General features: G+C 47.1%; 1 protein-coding gene across 2 annotated transcripts in view; it reads left to right on the top strand.

Annotated features, from left to right (window-relative positions):
• Positions 1 to 19,683, top strand: part of PLS3 (plastin 3) — a 50,368-nt gene that overhangs the window by 13,897 nt on the left and 16,788 nt on the right. The window contains exons 1-2 of one of the 2 annotated variants that reach the window (XM_041396357.1): positions 5,069 to 5,202; positions 15,883 to 15,969. In XM_041396357.1, coding sequence (XP_041252291.1) covers positions 15,903 to 15,969 — 67 coding nt within the window. In that variant the 5' untranslated portion in view covers positions 5,069 to 5,202; positions 15,883 to 15,902. Of the gene's footprint in view, positions 1 to 5,068; positions 5,203 to 15,882; positions 15,970 to 19,683 lie in introns of those variants that run through there. The other variant, XM_041396358.1, reaches the window with a different exon arrangement.

The raw sequence follows: 19,683 nt of genomic DNA, 5'->3' as shown, positions 1-19,683 counted from the left end.
TGAACAGTCACTAGTGCTCTGCAGTAGTGCAGCTCTAGTGTAAAATAGTATTTCCTTGAGTAGTGACTGAGGTGGATAGTTATCTAGAGCATGTTCTCCAAGAGAGCAGAGGGTTGCCTGAGTCATGTCAAGGACAGGCTTGGGTGATGGACAGAGCTGGCAGCTGAGATGAAAGATGAAAAAGTATGTCTGTGTCTCCAAGACCCTCCTGCCAGACCCAGTGCCACTCTTTCTGCAGTGGCCTGGTCTGTGGGTGCCTGAGCTGGTTCTGGCTGGGATGCTGTGCTAGCAGTGGGCCCTCTGCCTCATCGTCCTTGTGCTGATGTCCATTTGACCCCTTGGCCAGGACTGAAATGCTGAGGAGAAGGAAAGGGACAGGATGGCCTTTGGATGATGTCAGCCCTGCCTGGGTGCAGTTTTAGTGCGCCAGGGCAATTCCTCTTCCCATGCTTCAGTAGCAGCCATTAGGCTTCATCTGATGCTGTTGTGCTCCCCCAAAGTGCTTTCTTTGGGGGGATGAGTGCTGCAAGGTGCCCTTGGTGATTGGTTAGGTGGAGCTGCAAAACTGGCTTAAAAATATTCTCTCCTCCAAGTTCCTTCCAGTGGCTTGTCCTTTGGCTCAAAGATGTGGCAGATAGGATGGGAAAGTGCCTCACAACTGGTGGTGCTCTGCTCAAGCCTGCAGGACTGGCTGTAGAAATCCCAAAGGCACTGCAGACTCTTGCAGTGGTTTCAGTGCTGGCTTCTGCCCTGGGAAGTGCAGCTCATGCTTTTCCAGTGGATGTGCAGAAAGGGTTTCCAGGTAATCTCTTAATTTCTTTCTGCCTTTACAAAAACCCCCATCCACTGCTAGACTCCCCATGGCCCGTGATCTCCAGAGAATAACTTGTTCACTTTTTTCCCACTTATCCCCTCTCCACACCCACCTTTTTTGTCTTTTGAATTTAATAAAGTGGGTGACTCAGTACTAAATATAAACCCTCCTGCTTCCGGCATCATCTCCCTGTGGCTCATTTCCTGGAGCTGACATCAGTTGAAGCCTCCCGATTTCCTTATGAAACAGCAAGACATAAAATGTCCTTTGCGTGGTGATCTGGGCATTCTTGTGGACTTCTTTGGTGACTGCTTGGCTCCCTGATCTAAGCTGTGAATAATTAGCTGGTTAATTGCTAAGCTGAGCACTGGTGGAGCACAGGGCAAGTCCTCAGATCTGTTTTGCACTGCAAAATCACACTCAAGTTTGCAGGCGTTTTTTAAATAAAGACCAACTTTCAGTCCCTCCTGCATATGCAAGGTTTTTATTAAATAAGCATGAGCCTGACTAATGTCTTGCTTTCTTCCAGATGACAGGCTCACTGACAGAGCAGCTCAGGAAGCTTTTAAGGGGGAAATCTAGCAAAGATGGACCTGTTTTTTCTTTAGAAAGACTGATAAACTGAGGAGTTAAGGTCAAATGCTTGCTCTTCAGTTGTCACATCTTTCCATAGCTGTTTACATTGATAGGATATACACTGCCATTGGTTGGCACTGAGGAAGAAAACAAAAAGTGCATAAACCCTCAATTTGTATCAAAAAGCACAGGTGAGAGTCTTTCTATCTATTCATAATTTCATTAAAATCCTTACATTTAAAAGAGATTGTGGACAGAACTGGAGGAGTGGAACATCTTGCACATGGTAAATGGTCACTGATGTCAATCTATAACAGGCTGGTGGCTGGCCACTCAGCTTTGCTGTCTAAAGCCTTGGCTCATAGAGCGTGGTGTTTTTTCTCTGGTGAAGCAGACTTTTTAAATTAAATGGTTTTCTCTTTCAGTTAGGTACTCTTTTGAACTTCTCCCCCTTCTCTCTTTCTCTCTCTCTTTTATTAATTTTTTTTTTTTTTGTGTGAGAGGGGATGTTCCCAAAATTCTCCCCCTTCTCTCTTTCTCTCTCTCTTTTATTAATTTTTTTATGTAAGAGAGGGGATGTTCCCAAAACCCTGGATTTGCAGCACCAGCAGAGGCAGGAGACTGAGCCACCTTTGCAGCTCCTGAAGGTTTGCCAAGGTCTGCTGATGCTCTGTTGGCCCTGGCATTTCCTGAGGCTGCTGTGGCCCAGCCCTCTGCCCATGGAGGTTTCTTAGCATGGGGATGCTGGAGTGGACCAGCATGTCCTATAGTCCCTGGCTGGGTGACAGTGGAGCTGACTGTATCCCAGAAAACAGATATTTTAGGCAGGAGCTAGAAGTGCCAGCAGTTAAAACCTATCTCAAAAATCACTGGGACAGATGTAACATGCCCAGGGACTTGTTCATCACCGTGGATTTTATCACCAGTTATCTTGAGCAGGTTCCAACATCAGCATGGTATGTCTTGGTGTTAGTGAGGAAAACGCCACTTCTGGAGTGGGCAGGAAAACTTGGTGTCCAGAAGCAGATGGTTGTCTTCCTCTGGACTGACTGGGGAGAGCAGTGGGGCTGCACAGCCCACTGTAGCCAAAGGCCAGCACACTGGATGATCTCACTTCCTCTCCTTGGCTAAAGGGTCTGTTCTTGAGGGTTTGTGGTGAAAGATGACTCCTGAATTCACCCTTTCTGCTCCCCTGTCACCTGGAAGGCAGCAGCCACCACTCCCACAACCATCACCGAGTACCTTCTGGAGGGCAAATATGTATTAGTGGCCTCCCAGTGAAACTTGGCAGCTGGAGCTGTGGAGGAGATGTGTCCCCTTGCGCAATGATGTGCTGGAGGAATCCTGCCAGTGCTGGAAGTTCTCTTTGTGCATGAACCTACATCACGATGTTCCATGCAGGGGAGTGGATGTGTCACCTGAGCACCTCAGGCACCTTCTTCTTCCCTAAAAGGCTCTTTTTAAAGCGGGAAGAAGAGGAAAATGCAGTGGTATAATTCCTATTTTGGAAGAGTGTGGGGAGTGCTGTGAGACCAGGCGTGTCGAGGAAGTCTGCTGGGAGTGCCCGGGACTGCGCGTTCGCTGCCTGCCGTGGCCACACCCTGGCGTGCTGGGTCTCGGGACATGACGTGGGGATGAGTGGTGCTGGCACCACTGAGGTGCTATTTTAGGTTTGCCTGTAATTGCAGGTTGGACCGCCAGGACTGGATTTTGAGTATTCACAGAGCAGAGTGCTCTTAAAGCTCTGGAAAAACTGGCTATCTCTGCTCCTGTGCAAATGCAGGAGATGGGTATTTCACGTGCGCTGTGCGTGAATTGGACTCCTTGTGGTGGAGCCACTGAGGACCTGGGCTGGCTGGTGACAGGGCAAGGATGTCCTCTCCCTCTCAGTCAGAGGGAATGATTATACCTGATAGCCCTGTAGGATGCTTTACACTTACCTGAAAAAAGAAAAGTGGGTAAGCAGAGGTCTGAAGACCCATGGGCTGGTGGCTTTTAGGGATCTCCCTCTGCAGTGCCTGTCTGCCTCCTGCACACCTGCAGATGCTGCCTTCCTGTTCCAGATGACAGAGGCAAGTAGAGGAGGCTTTTCTTTTGCCCCCCAAAAGCAGACATTGCTTGTGCAGTGGCTCTGTCCCTGATAGAAAGTTACAACCTATTTTGGGAGTTGGGCTCTGGCATGCTCTCTCTGGAGCTGTCAAGCCCCAAAGCCTTGCTAACCCTTACAGGATGGATTTGTGCTGTGCAATATACGCACGTGTAGGATGGAAAGTGGAGACACTGAACTTCATGAGTTGAGTTTTTTAAGTTTTGTTGCCTGATTGCCCCTAGGCTTCAGAGGCTGGATGTAGTCCCTGGTTTTGGTCAGAGCAGCCAGTTGGGCTCCCTGCACCCAGAGGCTGATGTGATGCTGAAGCTGGCTGCTGGTGCAAGTCAGAGCAGAGTTGAAGTTGCTCTTCCCTAAACCCCGTCTGACGTGCACTCAGCGTGGTCTCCGTGGACTGCAGAAGTGTTTTTCCAATCCAACTTCTTTCTTTTTAAGTTGCAGCTGCAGTTCTGGGCATAAAACCCTCTATTTTGGTTTCCATGATGTTCACCATCCTGAGGAAGCTGGCAGGCTGTGGGTTTGGGGTTAGGTTTTTTGTTTTGTTTTGTTTTTTGGGGTGTGTTTTATACCTCTTTTGAAACTTTACAGCTGGAAGCTAAATTTTCAGGTGATACCCAAGAAATGGTACCAGGCAGTGACTCACTTTCCTGGCTGATGTAATTTTTAAAGAGAAAGAACAAAAAAACCCCACCCAGTGACTATAGTCACCATAATTTTTAGAACAGTCATGAGTTCTTCAGATTTTTTACTAATTCAAATATTGCATTTATTAGTAAATGACATATTTTCCTTTTAGCTATGGAAATGCTCAAACATTATGGACTTAACAGGAACAGAAATCTCTGAAATATATGATTATAGTTTGGAAAGCCAACTTAACCTTTCTGGTGATTGATTCTGCTCCTGTTCATTGCATCAGCAGAGCACAGTACATGATGTTTCTGTTGCTTGTGTCTTCCTGGCTAGCAGCAGATGTCTGTTCCTGTTTCATCTAGAGCAGACAAGGATTAATTGCTGAGGTAATGCGATATATTACAGTATGGGCCAGCTTTGAACTCTGTATTTCATTTAATCTAATCTATTCAGACCATTTTAAAATTATTTTTTTTTTAGTTTCTGTTTTTGAGGAACTATGAGGTGAAATAGAAGGCAGCATCCTCCTTCAATGCAGACTAAGGCCAAATAGGTCTGGATCCTTAGTATTTTGTGAGCTTCTGGTTGTTTCAAAGACATCCATAAAGTAAGTACATAAAGCCAAATACAAGCTCTGCGTTCCGGTTTGACTGGACACGTTGAGAACTAGCAAATCAAAATCCATTCGTTTTAAAGAGTAAAGAGCAGAGGGGGGTTTTGTTCAGTTTTGTTTTGGGTTTGTGTTTTGTTTTTTATTAATCAAGAAAAATAGTTTGCTTACCTAAAATCTCTGTATCTTACTGCTTCCTGATCCCAAGTGCCAAGCAATAAAAGCCCAAGAGCTGTTTTTTGGGGAGCATCCCCTCTGGGCGCCCCGCGCTGCCGGGATGCTCCGGCCGCTGCCGCGCATCCCTTCGCGGCGTGACCGCATCCCTGGGAAGCGACCTCCCATCGCTGGGCGGGGAGGAAGGAAGGAATGCTGGCTGCCCAGCTCCGGGCTGGGGGCGTGGGAGACGCTTCGGAGCTCGGGCCGGGCGAGGGAGCGATTCGCCTTGGCTGGGAGGAGAGCAGGGTAAGGAATGCCGAGGGAGGAGGCTGTGCGCGCTGCCCGCACGCAGCCCGGAGACTGTCCCGCAGAGACTTGCTCTGCTTTTCCCTGCTAGAAGTCTTGTGGTTCCTCCCGCTGTAGTAGATGGAGGAAAAGAGCTGAGGGCAGAGCGAGTTTCAGTTTTGGAGTGTGTGTGAGTTTGGGATTTATCAGTGCACCTGACTCGTGCAGACGGCCGCCGGGGCTGCCCCGGCTGGGCACAGCGAGGGTTTCGTGTTTCAGGCGAGGGCTGAGGGTGTGTCTTAGCTCTGGGTTTGTTCCATCTCAGTCTGCGGCAGGCTTTTACAAAGCAGAACTGCTTAAACTTGCGTGTTAAAGTGTTAAATATTCAAACCTCTGCCTTGCAGAAAGCGCGAGAGCTCTGCGTGCTTTTGGGAAGTGGCTGCTGGCTGTGGTGGCTGCTAAGCGCTGAGATTTTTGGGGTCTTTCACCTGCAGAGGTTGGGCTCTGAGTGCTGCCTGGCATGGCATGAGGCATTACAGGCTGGCAGGATTTCATTTCCTAACAGAGTTTATGTTGCTTGCTGTGGTTTCTGGCTATACCTGATGCTGGAAGCCAATGTAGATCCTCTCTAAACACTTCAGTAGTCACTGTTAGCTTAAAACACTTGCATACCAGTACTTTTAAGTATTGAACTGAAATGCTGAATTTTTGTTCTAAAAACTTCATTTGTCTGCAGACCTGTAAAACACAGTATAGCTTTTTCACATCCTGATTTTGTTTGTACTGAATGTATTGCTCTGAGGTTTTGCTAAGTTATGTTTATTAAACTGATCCTATGTTATCTCTTAGCCTAAAGGCTAAGAAGAAATGTTTTACCCTGCTTATTCTGCAAAGCATCTGTCTGTAAAGAATGATTTCCACAGCTGGAGGACTCTCACACCCTCCTGAAATTCAAAGTAGTGGTGAGGTTGCATGCTGTTTACAGTGCATACATCTCTTGAACCACAACATCTGTCCTAGGGGTATTGGGCACTGGCTGAGCTGGGAAATGAAGGGAGAAGGAGGAGGAAGAGGAGGCAAAGGAGCTTGAAGGGACCTAAGGAGAAGTTAGTGCTCGTCTCCAGGAGTGCCTGGTGCATTTTCCTAGCCTTGGTGCTGGATGCATTTACCTAACCTTGAAACATGCTAATGAGAGTGCATTTTGTGGAAGTTATTAATGCTTCTCCAAAGTCCCAAGAGTCGCGAACTAGAGCTTGCCTGATCCTGAACTGGTGACTGCTGTATTTGGCTCCCTATTGCTCCTCCCCATATTAAGTTAAATTATAGAGAAGTGTGGGGAACACCCTGCAGTTAGACTAAATGTGATTTCACTGTCATTGCAACCTCCTGGGAGGCAAAGCTAGCAGCTTTCCTTCACTTCTGGCCATTTCGCATTAATTTTTGAGATTAATGTTTCTGAGTTTGTGAAGAGTAGATAGGATCTGCACCATTATTCTACAGTAAATAAGTGGTGAATTTACTGAGATTTTTCCTAGTTCATAAGCCACTAGGACAGCTATGTAGTGACACTGATTTATTGCAGCCTGATGTTGCTTTCTTGCTCTGAAACAAATTAATTTGACTTCTTTCCCTTTTTCCCAAGTGCTTTCTAAACAAGATCACAGACAACACGGGAAGGATGGAAAATGGTTTTTCTTTTATCAGTAGCTTTTTCTAGTTAGAGATCTGTTACTGAAATTTCTGGGGTTTAAGACACTTTTGAAACATAATTACAACACTTAGGGTACGGTTTGTAGTTTCTAGTGGTTTGTTTCTTATTTAAGAAAACATTAATTGACACATTTCTCTGAATGTTTTATCATCTGGGCAGCCTGAATTTCAGTCTTGGCTGTGCTCTTTCCGGACAGCTCTGTTTACCTTCAGCTGATAGAACGGTTTGCAAACTGCTTGACCACAGCTGTACCTCCCAAAAGGTTGCACAGAACCCACCCTTCCAAAATTTACAGCTGAAACTCCCTGTTGTCCAGCTTGCCAGGGATCAGCACCGTCATGCCGGGTGTTTGGCTTGCAGGAGCTTGTTTGCTGGTGTTGAATAAGCACTGACTGTACTGTGATTTAATTTAGGGATCTGGTTGATTCCCCCACCTGGGCGGGAGGGGAAGTTTAACAGACTGAGTAATGCTTCTTGCTTTATCATGGCGCACTGGATATCAGTCCCTTTACCTGCCAAAGGTGCTGCCTGAGAGCAGGGCTGGAGGTGCTGGGGGGATGGAGAGGTTCTGGGCTGCATGGGCTTTGCAGGGCTTTATCCAGCTGCTCCTGAGCCAGGCTGCAGGCTCAGCTCTGCAGCCCACCTTGTAAGGAACTGGGCTCCTTTGGGGCTGAATATTGGGACATCAAGGGACATGTGCTTAAAGCATGTTGAGGGTAACCTGCAGGTCTCAGCAAGCAGGTCCCAGTCGCTTCTGGGGAAGAAAAGTTTCACTGATTTAGCCACATGAACCTCATTCCTCCTTGCTTATGCTGACAGGGAACCCACTGTCTTTTACTCTATTGCTCTGACAGTCCTCTCATAAAGTGAGGCATGCTGAGTTTTTGCAATGGATGGTAAGAGATGGGTCCTTTCTTAAGACCTTTATGGTTAAGGTACAGAATAAGCAGAAGGAAGTGTTAATGCTGCTCTTTTTTTAGGGAACTATGCAAGAATAAGAATTACTACCAACATAAGAATTTCCTGAGAGGCTTGCATGACTTTTCTGTGCCTGAGCCAGGAATTTAAATGAAGCCTTCTGAGTTTCAGTCCATTAGCAACACCTGACCTCAGCCCCCCTCTCTTTTACCTTCTTGCACTTAAGTTTAAATAATCTCTGAATGTTGTTTGCTTTTGCAAGTTCCAGGTAGATGAGTGTTCAGCTCTTCCTTTCCTGAGATGTCTTAAAAGGATCACATTTTCCATGTTGTACTAGGCTAGGTAATGAGAATATTGGTCTTCTGTTTCCACTGACATGAACAAACTATTTCAAAAGTTAGTTAAACCAATCTTGTGGGTTATGATTTCAAATGTTCTCTAACCCTGGAGCTGCTGCTCTACTAAAACTGGAGGTGTGTCAAAATGCAACACTTAGTAGGAGTATTTGTTGAAGAGGCTTTTAAGGATTGATTCATCAGTGCCTTGAGCAGTATTTTATCTGTTTTCTACAGTGCCCTGTAGATTATAAGTACTCTGTAGAGGTGTGTGATACATTTTGAGCAAGGTCTGTGGGCTGTAGCTGTGAGCCTGCAGCATGATGGGGGTGTGTGAGTGCACTTGGTCTCCTCTGTGACCATCCATCCATCCATCCATCCATCCATCCATCCATCCATCCATCCATCCATCCATCCATCCATAATCCACTTGGCCCTGGTTTTCCATGACAGGAGCCTTCAAAGAGTGTAAGGCCTGCAGAAAGATTTTAGTCCTTTTCCCTTCCATTTGAGTCTCAAAGCAGTTTTGTGTTTCTGTTCAGCCTTCTGGTAGATGAAGAGTAACCAAGCATCCATCCACTCTGCTCCAGGATTGCATCTTACCCCTTAGTGTGCATCAGAAACAGCTCTGGTTCAGAGGACAGGGATGTGTTGGGGGAAATTTCATTGAGGGCTGGGGAAGCTTTATTTTTTCCTTTCCATGGGCAATTGGAGTGGAAGCATTTGTGTTCTTCTGCCTTGTGCTTCCTTCCAGCCTCTGGGCAATTTGGTAGCATGTGACCAAGCATCCTCAGCTGCTTGCTGTCTGTTTTCTCTTATCTGGGAGACAGAGGGATTAGTGTACTTGAATCCCTGTGAATTTCTGTTCATGTCCCCAGCTTTCAGTAATTTGGATGCTGCTGTGGAGGATATGGCTCTCCTGGGCTTTTATCAAGGGCCTGATTCCTGTTTGATGCTGTGAGCAAGTTTGATGCTGATTTTGGGTTTTCTCTGGGTGCTGGCTGCAGTTCAGTTCTGATCATGCTGATCATTATCCAGGCCTGACCACACCCCAGAGAGCTTCCTTGGCTGTGCAGGGCTGTCAAAGGCATGTAAATTGGCTGATGGCTCAGCAGTTGCTTTTACTAAGGATTTAAGATGATTGAAGCTAGTGCATCTGGTTCTGTCATGAAGAGAGAGAAAACACTTGGACCAGCATGCAGAAAGGGAAGGATCAGGTTGTCCAGGCTGTCAGTGGATGTTGGGGTGGTGGTTAAAGTCTGTGCAGAAGGCATAGGAATGGTGATTTGTTCCCATACTGTTGGAGTGGCTCTGCCTCTCTGCAGGCCAGATCCCTGCTGGGCATCTACCCAAGTGCTGCTCTGAAAAATACCTGGCATGACTCTATGCACGTCTGAGCTGGGAGAAACTGAGCTTCTCACCTGGATTTGCTGGAGGAACATACTTGTCCAGAGGTGGATACCCCATTGAGACATGCCTCCAAATCTGGAGAGAACCTCTGGCAAGCTAAGAGCAGTGACTAATTCCAACATGTGTGTCTGCTCCTGATGGATTTGGCAGATTTTTCCCCTGCAGCAGTGGTGAGTTGTGCAACAACTGGAGCAAAGTTTCACAGTCCACTCCCAGGTGAACATGAGCATAGCAGGGAGCTTGCCTCTCCCAGCATGACAGTTTCAGGAGTCTGAAAGAATATGAAGCAAAACCTGCTGATGGGACTTCTGCTGTTTTAGAGGTGCTTCAGAAACAGCAGCTGGAGGTAATCTCAATATGGAATAGGGATGAAGTGACCTGAAGGGTGCCTGTGCAGTGGGAATCTCTATCTGCAGCCCTGTGTCCTTTCCCTGTGATGCAGCTGGTGGGCCACACAGCCAGCATGGATCAGTCAAAAGGTGAACTGTGTGTAAAGGCAGTAGCTTGAGCGAGCTGGAGAGCTGGGAGGTGTCAGGTGGTCAATTCAAATAGCAAGGCAAGCTTAAAGTAATTCAGAATGAAAGTTGAATTTATGTAGTTGGTCTTGGCTGTTGAGGTGAGTTTTTTGGTGCTTTGCATGGCCAAGAAAAGCTGAACTAAGAGAAATGAAGCTAGACTTGGGTAATGGCTTTGCAGGTGTTAGAGTACAGTGGTGTTCAATAGTTAAAGCATTGCAGACCTGACAGCAGAGCTGTAGATTCACTGCTGTTGAGCCTGATGTGTGTGGGGCTGGGAGAACTTTACTGAAGGGGAGATCCACAGATGAGAGATGCAGCCACTCAGCCAAATCTGGCCCACAAAGCAATGCCTGCTCAAAGCTTTGTGTGCCCCTTTCTTCCCGAGGCAGGGAAAACAGATCCTGAGTGGATAGGAACACCACAGTGATTGTGAGCTCAAGAACCACAATTGTGCAAAGGGCAACACCAAATTGATTTCAGAATCTGCATCATCATGCTGATGGGAAGGGGTTAGGCACCACCATGGTGGAGCCTCTCTGCATGGGGCAGCATCTCCTGATCTCTGCTCTTACCTGGATGACATCTACCACCAAAGTGTGGTGAGGGTCTGGTTCCAGCCAGTGCCTCTGACCAGTGGCTGTCTGGAAGGTAATTGCCAATTAAAAGTTTATGTGCTTCCATCAGCTTGGTGTTTGCTAATAACCACATCCAGGGTGTGGGTGCTGTCTTGTAGGAATTTGATGAGCAAAACACTGTGGTGAGCATTTGACGAGCACACAAACTGATTATGAGCAGGAGAGGATGGATTTTATGATAGGTTTTCATTTACAGGCCATCAATCCCTCAGCTTTCCTGTCTCCCTCCAAAGCATTGGAGACTATTTACCTCAGAGGACTCATCAGACCAGCTCTGTGCACCATAATGTCCTCCTGTCACTGTCAGTAAAACCCCAAAAGGCTTTGCTTGGACTGGACCAGTAAAAGCAGCCATCAGAGCTGTTGGTGGAGATGGGAGTGGTGTGTCTGTGTCCTCTCCTGCCTGCAAGCATTTCCAAAGGCAGCATGGGCCCAGGCCTGTGCCTGTGGAGGAGGGTTCCTGCAGTGTCAGGAGGTCGCTGCAGCATCCTCTGCAGCTTCCAGTCACCTGGGAAGGGATGAAAAGAAAACTCAAGCTTGTGTCCCTTGCCACTGACTCTTCCCTCACTGTCCTGAGGGTGGCTGCTCTGGGCTGTCCTGTAGCTCTGGAGCTTGCAGAGCCCTTTTGGGATGGGCACAGTGCTGCTGGCTGCTTGCAGAAGGGGCTGGGGAGGGTGAAGAGGGGAGTGCGCAAAGCCACCCCACTCTGTGATGAAGCTCTTTCTTGGCGGGGACCAGCCCTCTCTGCAGAACAGGGAGGAAAAGTAGGCTTAGGTGAGCCACAGGAAGCCTGGGGACTGGATCCTGTGGTGGCTGAATCACCAGGTTTCCTCCAAATTGGCCAGGCAGCTGTGTCAGTGCCCAAGGCCGAGGGCTCTGGCACTTGCTGTGCTTGTGAGGGGCCCGAGTGCCTGTCCCATTGCTGGAATAAGCTGTCCCATTGCTTATTCCAAAAGATACGTGCTGGGTTAGTGGTCACAGGTTTGTGTATTCTTAGTTAGCTAATGCTAACTGACTTGCCTGCTGATGTCAGGAGCTTTTGTCATGAAAAGGGAGCAAAACCAGAGGTTCCTCAGAAATGGGGAATGCATGTGGAGTGAGTCACTGCTCCAGACTAGGTCTAGCTCACTTGGACTTTTTTTTTTTTTTTTTTTTTTTTTTTTAGATTGGGTGGAAATAGGACATACTAATACCTTTTTGTTGACTCTTTAATGTGTCTTGTACTGGCCTGTTTGAATAAACAAGTTGATATTGTTAATCAGTCATTGTTGAGATATTAAAGTAAGGCAGGCCTGGAGGGGATGAAACACACAGTTTTCAGAGTAACACAGAGCTGCTAAGAAAGTCAATTCTTCCATTTGGATCAGCAGCAAATTCCAGCTCTGTTTCTGTTGGAAGTGCTCAAGTGGCTGTCAGGAAATATTTGGTTGTCATGTGCTTTCAAATTTGAATTAATCTGCCAACTTTCAAGACGTACAAATATCTGAATATCCCCCCTTCATGAGTTTTCTACCAATCCTCTGTGCAGGATGCAGCTTCCAGGGCTTCCCCTCTTGGGGGAAGAGTCTTGAGAACATTTTTCTCTGTGCTTCAGTGTTTTTAAGTTGCTGTCTGAGCAGTTAATCCACCCAAATATCCTGGTTAGCTTCTGGCACTTGTGCTGGAAGTGCTGAGTGCCTCAGCAGAGGCATCCCTCCAGTGACAGCCCCTGCACTGGCCTGTCCCCAGGTGGCTCACAGCTGTCAAAACACACGCTGGGACAGCTTTCCTTGACCTGCCACTATTGCAGTTCTGCAAATAAACTAACCCCAGTTCGGTGACTGCTGTGTGTTTAGAACCTGTAAAATTTGTTTGCGCAGGAACTTTATACAGCCTGTCTCAGGGAAGGAGTTGATATTCCAAAACCTTGGACTTAAGCAGCTCTGATCTGTATCCCAGGTAGTCCTCAGAGGACAGAAACGCTCCTCTAGGAGGTGCCTTTGTGCATCCATGTGTGACAGAGCTGCCCTTGCTTTTCTTCTCTGGGCTGAGGGATGAAGGCAGGATGAGGGATCTGGAGCAGTGATTGCTTCCTTGTGCACTGTGTTTATCTATGCATTGACTGTCAGCCACCAGACTAAAACTTTTCTCGTGTTCTGAGGCGGGTGTTTAAATGTCTCTGCCTGTCATACCCTGGTGAGGCTTGCTTGCAGCAGCAGTGGGTGTGACATGGCCCGGCGTGGTGTGTCCCCACGGGGCTGCGAGTGAGGCAGCTGATGTGTGATCCCTGTGCCACTGTGATAAAAGGGCCTTTTATGTCCCACAAGACAAAGCCTCTTGTTTAAAAATGCAACTGAATGAAAAACACGATTCTGAATGCCCTAGACTCAGCTATTAAAAACAAACAAACATAAAAACCCCCACACAACAAGAAAAAGAAAAGCTCCCCTGCCCCCCAGCCAGAGTCCCAATGATGCTGTAATAGCTCTTCACTGCAGAAAAGCTCTGCACAATTGCTTTGGGAGCTGCTAACTCTGTGGCTCACTAACCTTTCCATAGACTGTTTTGTTATACCACCTTTCCATAGACTGTTTTGTTATACCACCTTTCCATAGACTGTTTTATTATACCACCTTTCCATAGACTGTTTTGTTATATCACCTTTCCCCTTCACAGACAGCCCCGACAAGGTCAGGTGTCTGCTTTTTCTCCGCTGGTTTGAATTCTCCCTCCCTCCTCTCAAGCAGATAAACAGAAGGAAGAAGTGGTACTGTAAAAAGTGAGAGTGAAACCTGTTTATGGACTGAGCTGAGCCGTCTAGGGACTGGAAGGAAGATTTTTTTTTTTTTAAAGTCAAGACCCATGCAAACAACCATGGGGCATATCCAGAGCATAATACTTACCTGATAAAGTCAAACAGAGCAGCATTTTTAAAACCTCTCGGCTTATGGTGGTGTTTGCTGCTTCTTTTGGTGTTAAAGATGTTAGAGATAGTCAGCAGCAAATTAAATTCCAATTAAGTGGTTAGGTAATGATGCTTTGGGAAATCCCTTTTTAAGGGAAATCCTCATGGTTTGAAAATGAATTGGTGCAAATGAGAATTAGGAAGAGGGCAGAACTTGTGGAGGAGCTTTGGCTGAATTTTCAGTCTGTAGCTCAGCCTCTCCTGCCTGGCAGCTCATGCCACCTGCCTGCATAGCCAAATCTGGCTCTGTTCTTGGTAGCATTCTCCAAGTGTTTCTGCCAGTTGTGAAATCCATCTCTTGTATCATGCAACAAGCCTGCTCAGAGCTGATTTTCTTGCTAAGCAACTCCTTTATCCCCTGGAAATAGCCAGGTTTGGTGGCACTGAGGGAGTTTGAGGCACCCATGGGAGTGCTACAGGAAAGGGGCTGCCCCAGGAATGGAGATAGATCCCAGACTGGACATCAAGCAAGACAGTCAGTGCTGCACACAGCATTCCTGCATCTTGCAGGGACCTGCATGGTGACCTTGCCTTGGTCAATTAGCCTTTTTACTGTGAAACAGGAAAAAAAAAAAATTACTTTTATAAAGATTTATTTTTTATCTCTGTCAGTCTGATGCACCTTTGCTGTGTTTCCTCCCTCTCCCCCATTTTTTCAACTTGAGCCCAATGAAGTTTGTTGTCTTGTTGTTGGAGGCTTTTACTGACCAACATCTCGTTGTGCCTGCTAATGCTGGGAGGTGGGGTCTGAAGTGCTTCTCTTCATGTTTCTGCAGTGATGCAACTCTTGTTGACTTTCTCTGCTGCGAGCACCTGTCTGAGCTGCTTTCCCAGGCTGCCACACCTGCCCATTGCTCTCATCTCTAACAACTTCATTCTTTCCAGACTGAGTGAAGTGTTACAGAAAATGAATATTTACAGTTACAGGCAAACTTGTGTGAGTGCTTGTGAAGGCAGCTGGGAGTCTCAGACAAAAGAAGGTTGCTAATCAGAGCACAGGCGTTTGTTAAACTGAGCCTCTTGTTGCTTGAGCCTTGAGCCAGAGCCAGCCTGTTCAGGTTCCTTTCTTCTGACAGTGTAAACCTCAATCCACCCCTCATCCTTCTGCTTACAAAGGAGGAGGCAGCTGTGTCTGTTCCCATAGGCAGAGGAGGAACCTTTTATTTCTCAGCTTCAGGATTGTAGTGAACAACGTGGGAGCTGGAAAATCCTGGGATGCAAATCTCATTTGGAGTCGCACCAAGCCTGCCTAAATCCCCATTACAGCCCCTGAGCTAGAGCTAGCAGTGGTGTTAGAATGTGCTTATCAGTGCCTGTGTTTCTGTTCCTTGTTGCATCAGTCACTGCTCTCTCATGGTCACAGTGCCACCAGGGCACCCAGTGCCCTGTCACGAATGTCTGGGATGGGGATGTGCGTAGGTGTTTGACTTTCCCATCCCTGTGGTGATACCTCCTGTGCAGGCTGGCTGGGTGGCACCTCATCAGCTCTTGGAAAGGAGCATGATGGCAGATGGGTGGAGGAACTCTGTGCTTCATCCTCTCTGTTTCTTAAACCCCAAGCAGATCTGTTCCAAGTGGAGTTTCTGCGAACTCTGGGTTTCTCTGTTTCTCATGCCTGCTCTTCTGTGCTTGCTCATGGTGCTTCTGCCATTCAGGGAAACAGTGGCCATTGCAAACAGCCTGTTCCTTGCAGCTTTTTGGGAGTCTGAGTCTGGGGAAACAAGTAGGTGTTGATTCAAACAGCTTGCAGAAGAACAAACTATTTTCTTTTTGCAAACAGTACCAGCTATACTACTTCATGCCAAAAGACCCTCTTCATATAGCGTTCAGAATCTTTTATTTGGGTTTGGTAGCTGTGTGCTCTCCATTAATATTTTGACACTGGATTCTGATTTTGTTCAAAGTTGTGGAAAATCTCTGGAGATGTGAGTTCTGACCTACAGAATACACTGACAGCAGGTATCTTAATATGTGCAGAACACCATACTTAATATGTGCAGTCATAAAATAATATACAGAGCTAAATATTGACAAGGCTAATGGGCTTTTTGACTCGTTAAAGAGTGTATTTCCCATCTCTGAGTTTGACACATCTGTTTTTTAATGGAAAGATAAACGTGGTTCCGGGATCTGTGGTGACACTGGTACTGATTGTTGCTATGCTGCTGTTGGAAACTGTGTGTTGTTGAATGCAGCCTGGTTTCATACAGTGTTCTTTTTCTCTCTTTAGGTACTCCCTAAATTCATGAGATGGCCAACACCATGCAAATCTCCAAAGATGAGCTGGAGGAACTCAAGGAGGCTTTTGCTAAAGTTGGTGAGTCACACCAAGGAGGGCACCTTGCTCCTGTCTGCTGCACATTTGAATTGGATTTATCCCACCCCTGTGATGAGCAGTAGTGCCAGCAGGATGTGGGCATTCTGCTGCTCTCATGATTGTCTTCATGCCAAGGAGTCCCTTGGCAGCTTTGTTGCTTCTGGCTTGTCACTTTGGCCAAGGAGCACAAAGGCAGGGACACAGGCAGTCTGGCTATCAGGGAGCACTTGTTCCTTGATCAGCCAGACTTGTTCCTTGAGACAGCCTTGTTCTCTTGCTCCAGGGTGGGCTTTGTTGTTTCCTGATGGCAGAAGAAATATCCAAACAGGTTTTGCATTGCTTTGGCCTTGGCAGCACTTCAGGGCTTGCACAGTGCTTGGTTCTGGCAGTGTTGGTTTGGCAGATGGGCTGAGCTGTGTGCATGGTCAGCGTAGGTGCATTCTGGGGTTTGTAAGCAAAACTGAAAATTTGTTTACCTGGCCTCATGGAGCAGCTTGTGATGATCAATGCCTTGTGCTGAGCACACCTGCATTGCCCTCTGCTGGCTCCATCTCTGCTGACCTCCCTCAGCCTGCTGAGCTCCAGGGGCTGCTCAGCCTCCTCCAGGGGCTGCTCCTCCTGCCTGCCAGCTTTCCCCCTGTGCTGGCATCGCAGGAGCCTCTGGCAGGCTGCTTCAGGAAGCTGAAATGGGCAAAAAAATGACATAATGGAAAAAAAATGGTTTTCTGTTGGTTTAGTTTCTTGATATGGCTTACTGAAGGGTCAGAGAACCAGCAGGGAGGGGTGGGATGGGCGCTGGAGCACAGCCGTGGGGGACTGAGGTCAGTGTGTGCAGCTGGGGAGCCACACCCCGGACTGGCACTGGCCAGGATCAAGTTGCACAAGCAGAGAGAGCCAGCATTTTGTTTTCCTAACTGGACATGGGCATCACTTGAGCACTGGCTATATCTATAAAATCATAGTTGCCTCTTATCTGTATGGGGAGGTACCACCCTCTAGGGCAGGGTGGCTGTGAGAACTCTGGTTTGTTCAGAATTTCCAGTCTGCAGAGAGAAATGTGAATTTCAGAGGCAACTGATTCTCATGGAGCAGTAACCCCTGTTAGAACTTGAAGCAAGTTACATTTTAAGGAGTTCCTCTCCTCTCTTGCTCTTCTCAAGACTTTTGCAGCAGGTAGAAGTGATCTGCCACAGAGGGAGATGTTCCTAGGGAGGAAGCATAGTGTTTCTCTCTGTCTAATGTGCCTCAATAAGGCTGAGATGTAGGCAGCCTGTTCTGTCCTTGGATACATTTAAAATTATTAACCTCTCTGGAATGTGGTGGCTTTTTGTCATTAGTGTGGGGGAAATGATCAAGATGAGTTTGGAAAAACGAAGAAATGCAAGTCAAATCCTGGTTTGTTGTAGGAAACCAGCTCACCCTGCTCAGGATGTGGGTCCCTGTTTGGTTTTAAATTATAATGGCAGTGTCAGAACTTTAATATTAATGAGAAATGTGCTAATTATCCTGGACATGCCCACAAATGAGATAGGATCTGCTAGTTCTTTTCAACTGCCTTGTTTTGTGTCCTTTAGGCATGTGGGACACACCTGTCAGGAGTGTCTTTAATGCTCTCATCCCCTTTATTCTTGCCTAAAGGAGCCATGTTTGCCCTGGGATACAGAACTGGTCACTGGCTGGGTGACTGCCTTTCACTGTGAGCTTCTAATAGCATCTCCAGTGAATGTGAACAGAAGCTGGACTACTGCTATGTAAAATGGAGCCTGTTTTTCATCTCCCAGCTATCTGGAAGATTTGGAACACAGCTGAGAACCATGGTTATAGCAAAACTCAGCTGGTTGGCTTCTAGGATGTCATGAAGGAGATGTGGGGAGGAGGAAACATTTCACAGGGGGATTTCTGCTCACCAAGATGTGCCCTGTTCCAATGCACAGCTGGTTGGGCTTCCTGGAGACCTGCTTTAACTCCAGCATGGGGCAAGGTGCTGCTCTGGATGGGTATGTTGGTGGGGCTTTAAAGGTGTCTGTTTGACCTGTTCTGTCTGCAGCTGGACTGGATTGAGACATCTGGGGATGCTGGAAGGCAGTGAGGTGTGTGACTGTGTGCTCTGTCACCACTTCCATGCCACTTGAAGGTATTTTCTCTCTCCCATGCAGTTGATGTGCTGTTCTCTGACAGCCAGCATAAGGCAGGAGTCCCATAGACATCCTACTCCTTATTAAAACAGTCACAGGTGAGAAGCCACTGTTGAAGGTCATCACTAAAGCCAGCTATAGCACAGGCAAGCAGCTCCCACCATCCTACAGGCGGTTATTTGTCTTGGAACTGATCCAGTGGTAAAGAGCAGTGGGGGGGAAAAAGCTTTGTAATGTTTGAAGGCAGTAATTAGTGGGGCACTGGAACTGTCTAGGCTTTGAGGGCCCACAGGTTAGTGGGAGAAGAACAGGTTGCTCCGGATCTCATTGGATCTCTGAATTTGTTCTGTGGAACAGGTGCCTGTGTGCGTGTACTTGGCCAAACAGGGGCACTTCAGAGAGGAGGCGTGGCAGAAAAAAAATCCACAAACTTGCTCTGTTTATTTGTCTTCATTCTCCCTCCTTCTAAGATAAGCAGAGATAAGCATCTTTTCTGGAAACATGAAGTACTCAAAAATCATAACTCGGCTGAACACTTTGTTCAGCGCTGCAAGGTGGTAAAACAATGCTCCGAAACGTTCGCGTAGGGCAAATAGGGATCTGTGATCCTGGTGTGTCCTGCTGAGCATATGTCCTTAAAAGGAAACGTGTGGGTTACTTTCCCCTCTTGCATCCTGTTATTTAAGCTATTTTAAGTGCTGTCCTCGGGAGGAAGCTGAGCTGGAGCTTGAAGCAGCTTTTGGGATTCGTTGCGGCTTTGCTGCGCCACCTGCGCGTGGCAGAGGTGCCGTGCCTTGCTGCCATGACCTTTCCCAGCTTTAGCACGCTGGCATGCATGCATCTTTCAGTAGAAATAGGAAACTTCAGATGCGCTGTAGTTTCCTTTCCATCAGGCAGACTATAATGAATCCAGGCTGTAGCTCGTCTGTTAAAACAATTTTGCTTTCTTCCATTAGTAATCCTGGGCAGGCCGCCGAACGATTTCGTTTGGGATGGCTTCTATTTTGACAGCCTCTTCAGCTGCTGAAAACCAGCTCAGGTTTTGTTAAGAGTTCTGTCTGAAGTCAGGGCCTGTTGCAGGACATCCAGCAAGGCACCATATGGTGGGCCTGCAGTGGTGCTGGAAATAGTGTTGGAACTGGCTGGTACTGCAGAGGTGGAGTTTTTTGGTGTGGTGTTGTTTTTTGTTTTTTTTTTTAATGCTGCTTCTTTGTACATTTGATGCCAGAAAGGGGAACAGAGACAGTAGGAAGGGAAGCAGCTGCCCTGTGGAATAAGGGGTGCAGGTCTATTTGTCATGTCAGGCTGGTTGACATGTTAAGAACAGGTCTGTTTTCCATCTCATAGTCAGTCACTACTTGACTCTGCTACCAAGCCAGAACCACAGGCCAGCACCACTTTATGGTAAAACCAGCAGTTTTAACACTCAGATTTGCCCTTCTGTGGCCAAGAAGCTAAAACTTGAAATGAGAGCATCTTCAGTGTAAAACCAGTAACTTTGTGTGGTCTTACAGTTAAACTAACAGACCTGATTTACTTGTAATTCCCAGTCCTAAGTGTCTGGCACATAGGTGCCCTT

The sequence above is a fragment of the Onychostruthus taczanowskii genome, unplaced genomic scaffold (genome assembly GCF_017590055.1).
Source record: "Onychostruthus taczanowskii isolate IOZ18803 unplaced genomic scaffold, ASM1759005v1 scaffold13, whole genome shotgun sequence".
NCBI classification, from domain to species: Eukaryota; Metazoa; Chordata; class Aves; order Passeriformes; family Passeridae; genus Onychostruthus; species Onychostruthus taczanowskii.
The sequence above is the reverse complement of the archived record's forward strand: the minus strand, read 5'-3'. Positions and strand labels throughout refer to the sequence as shown.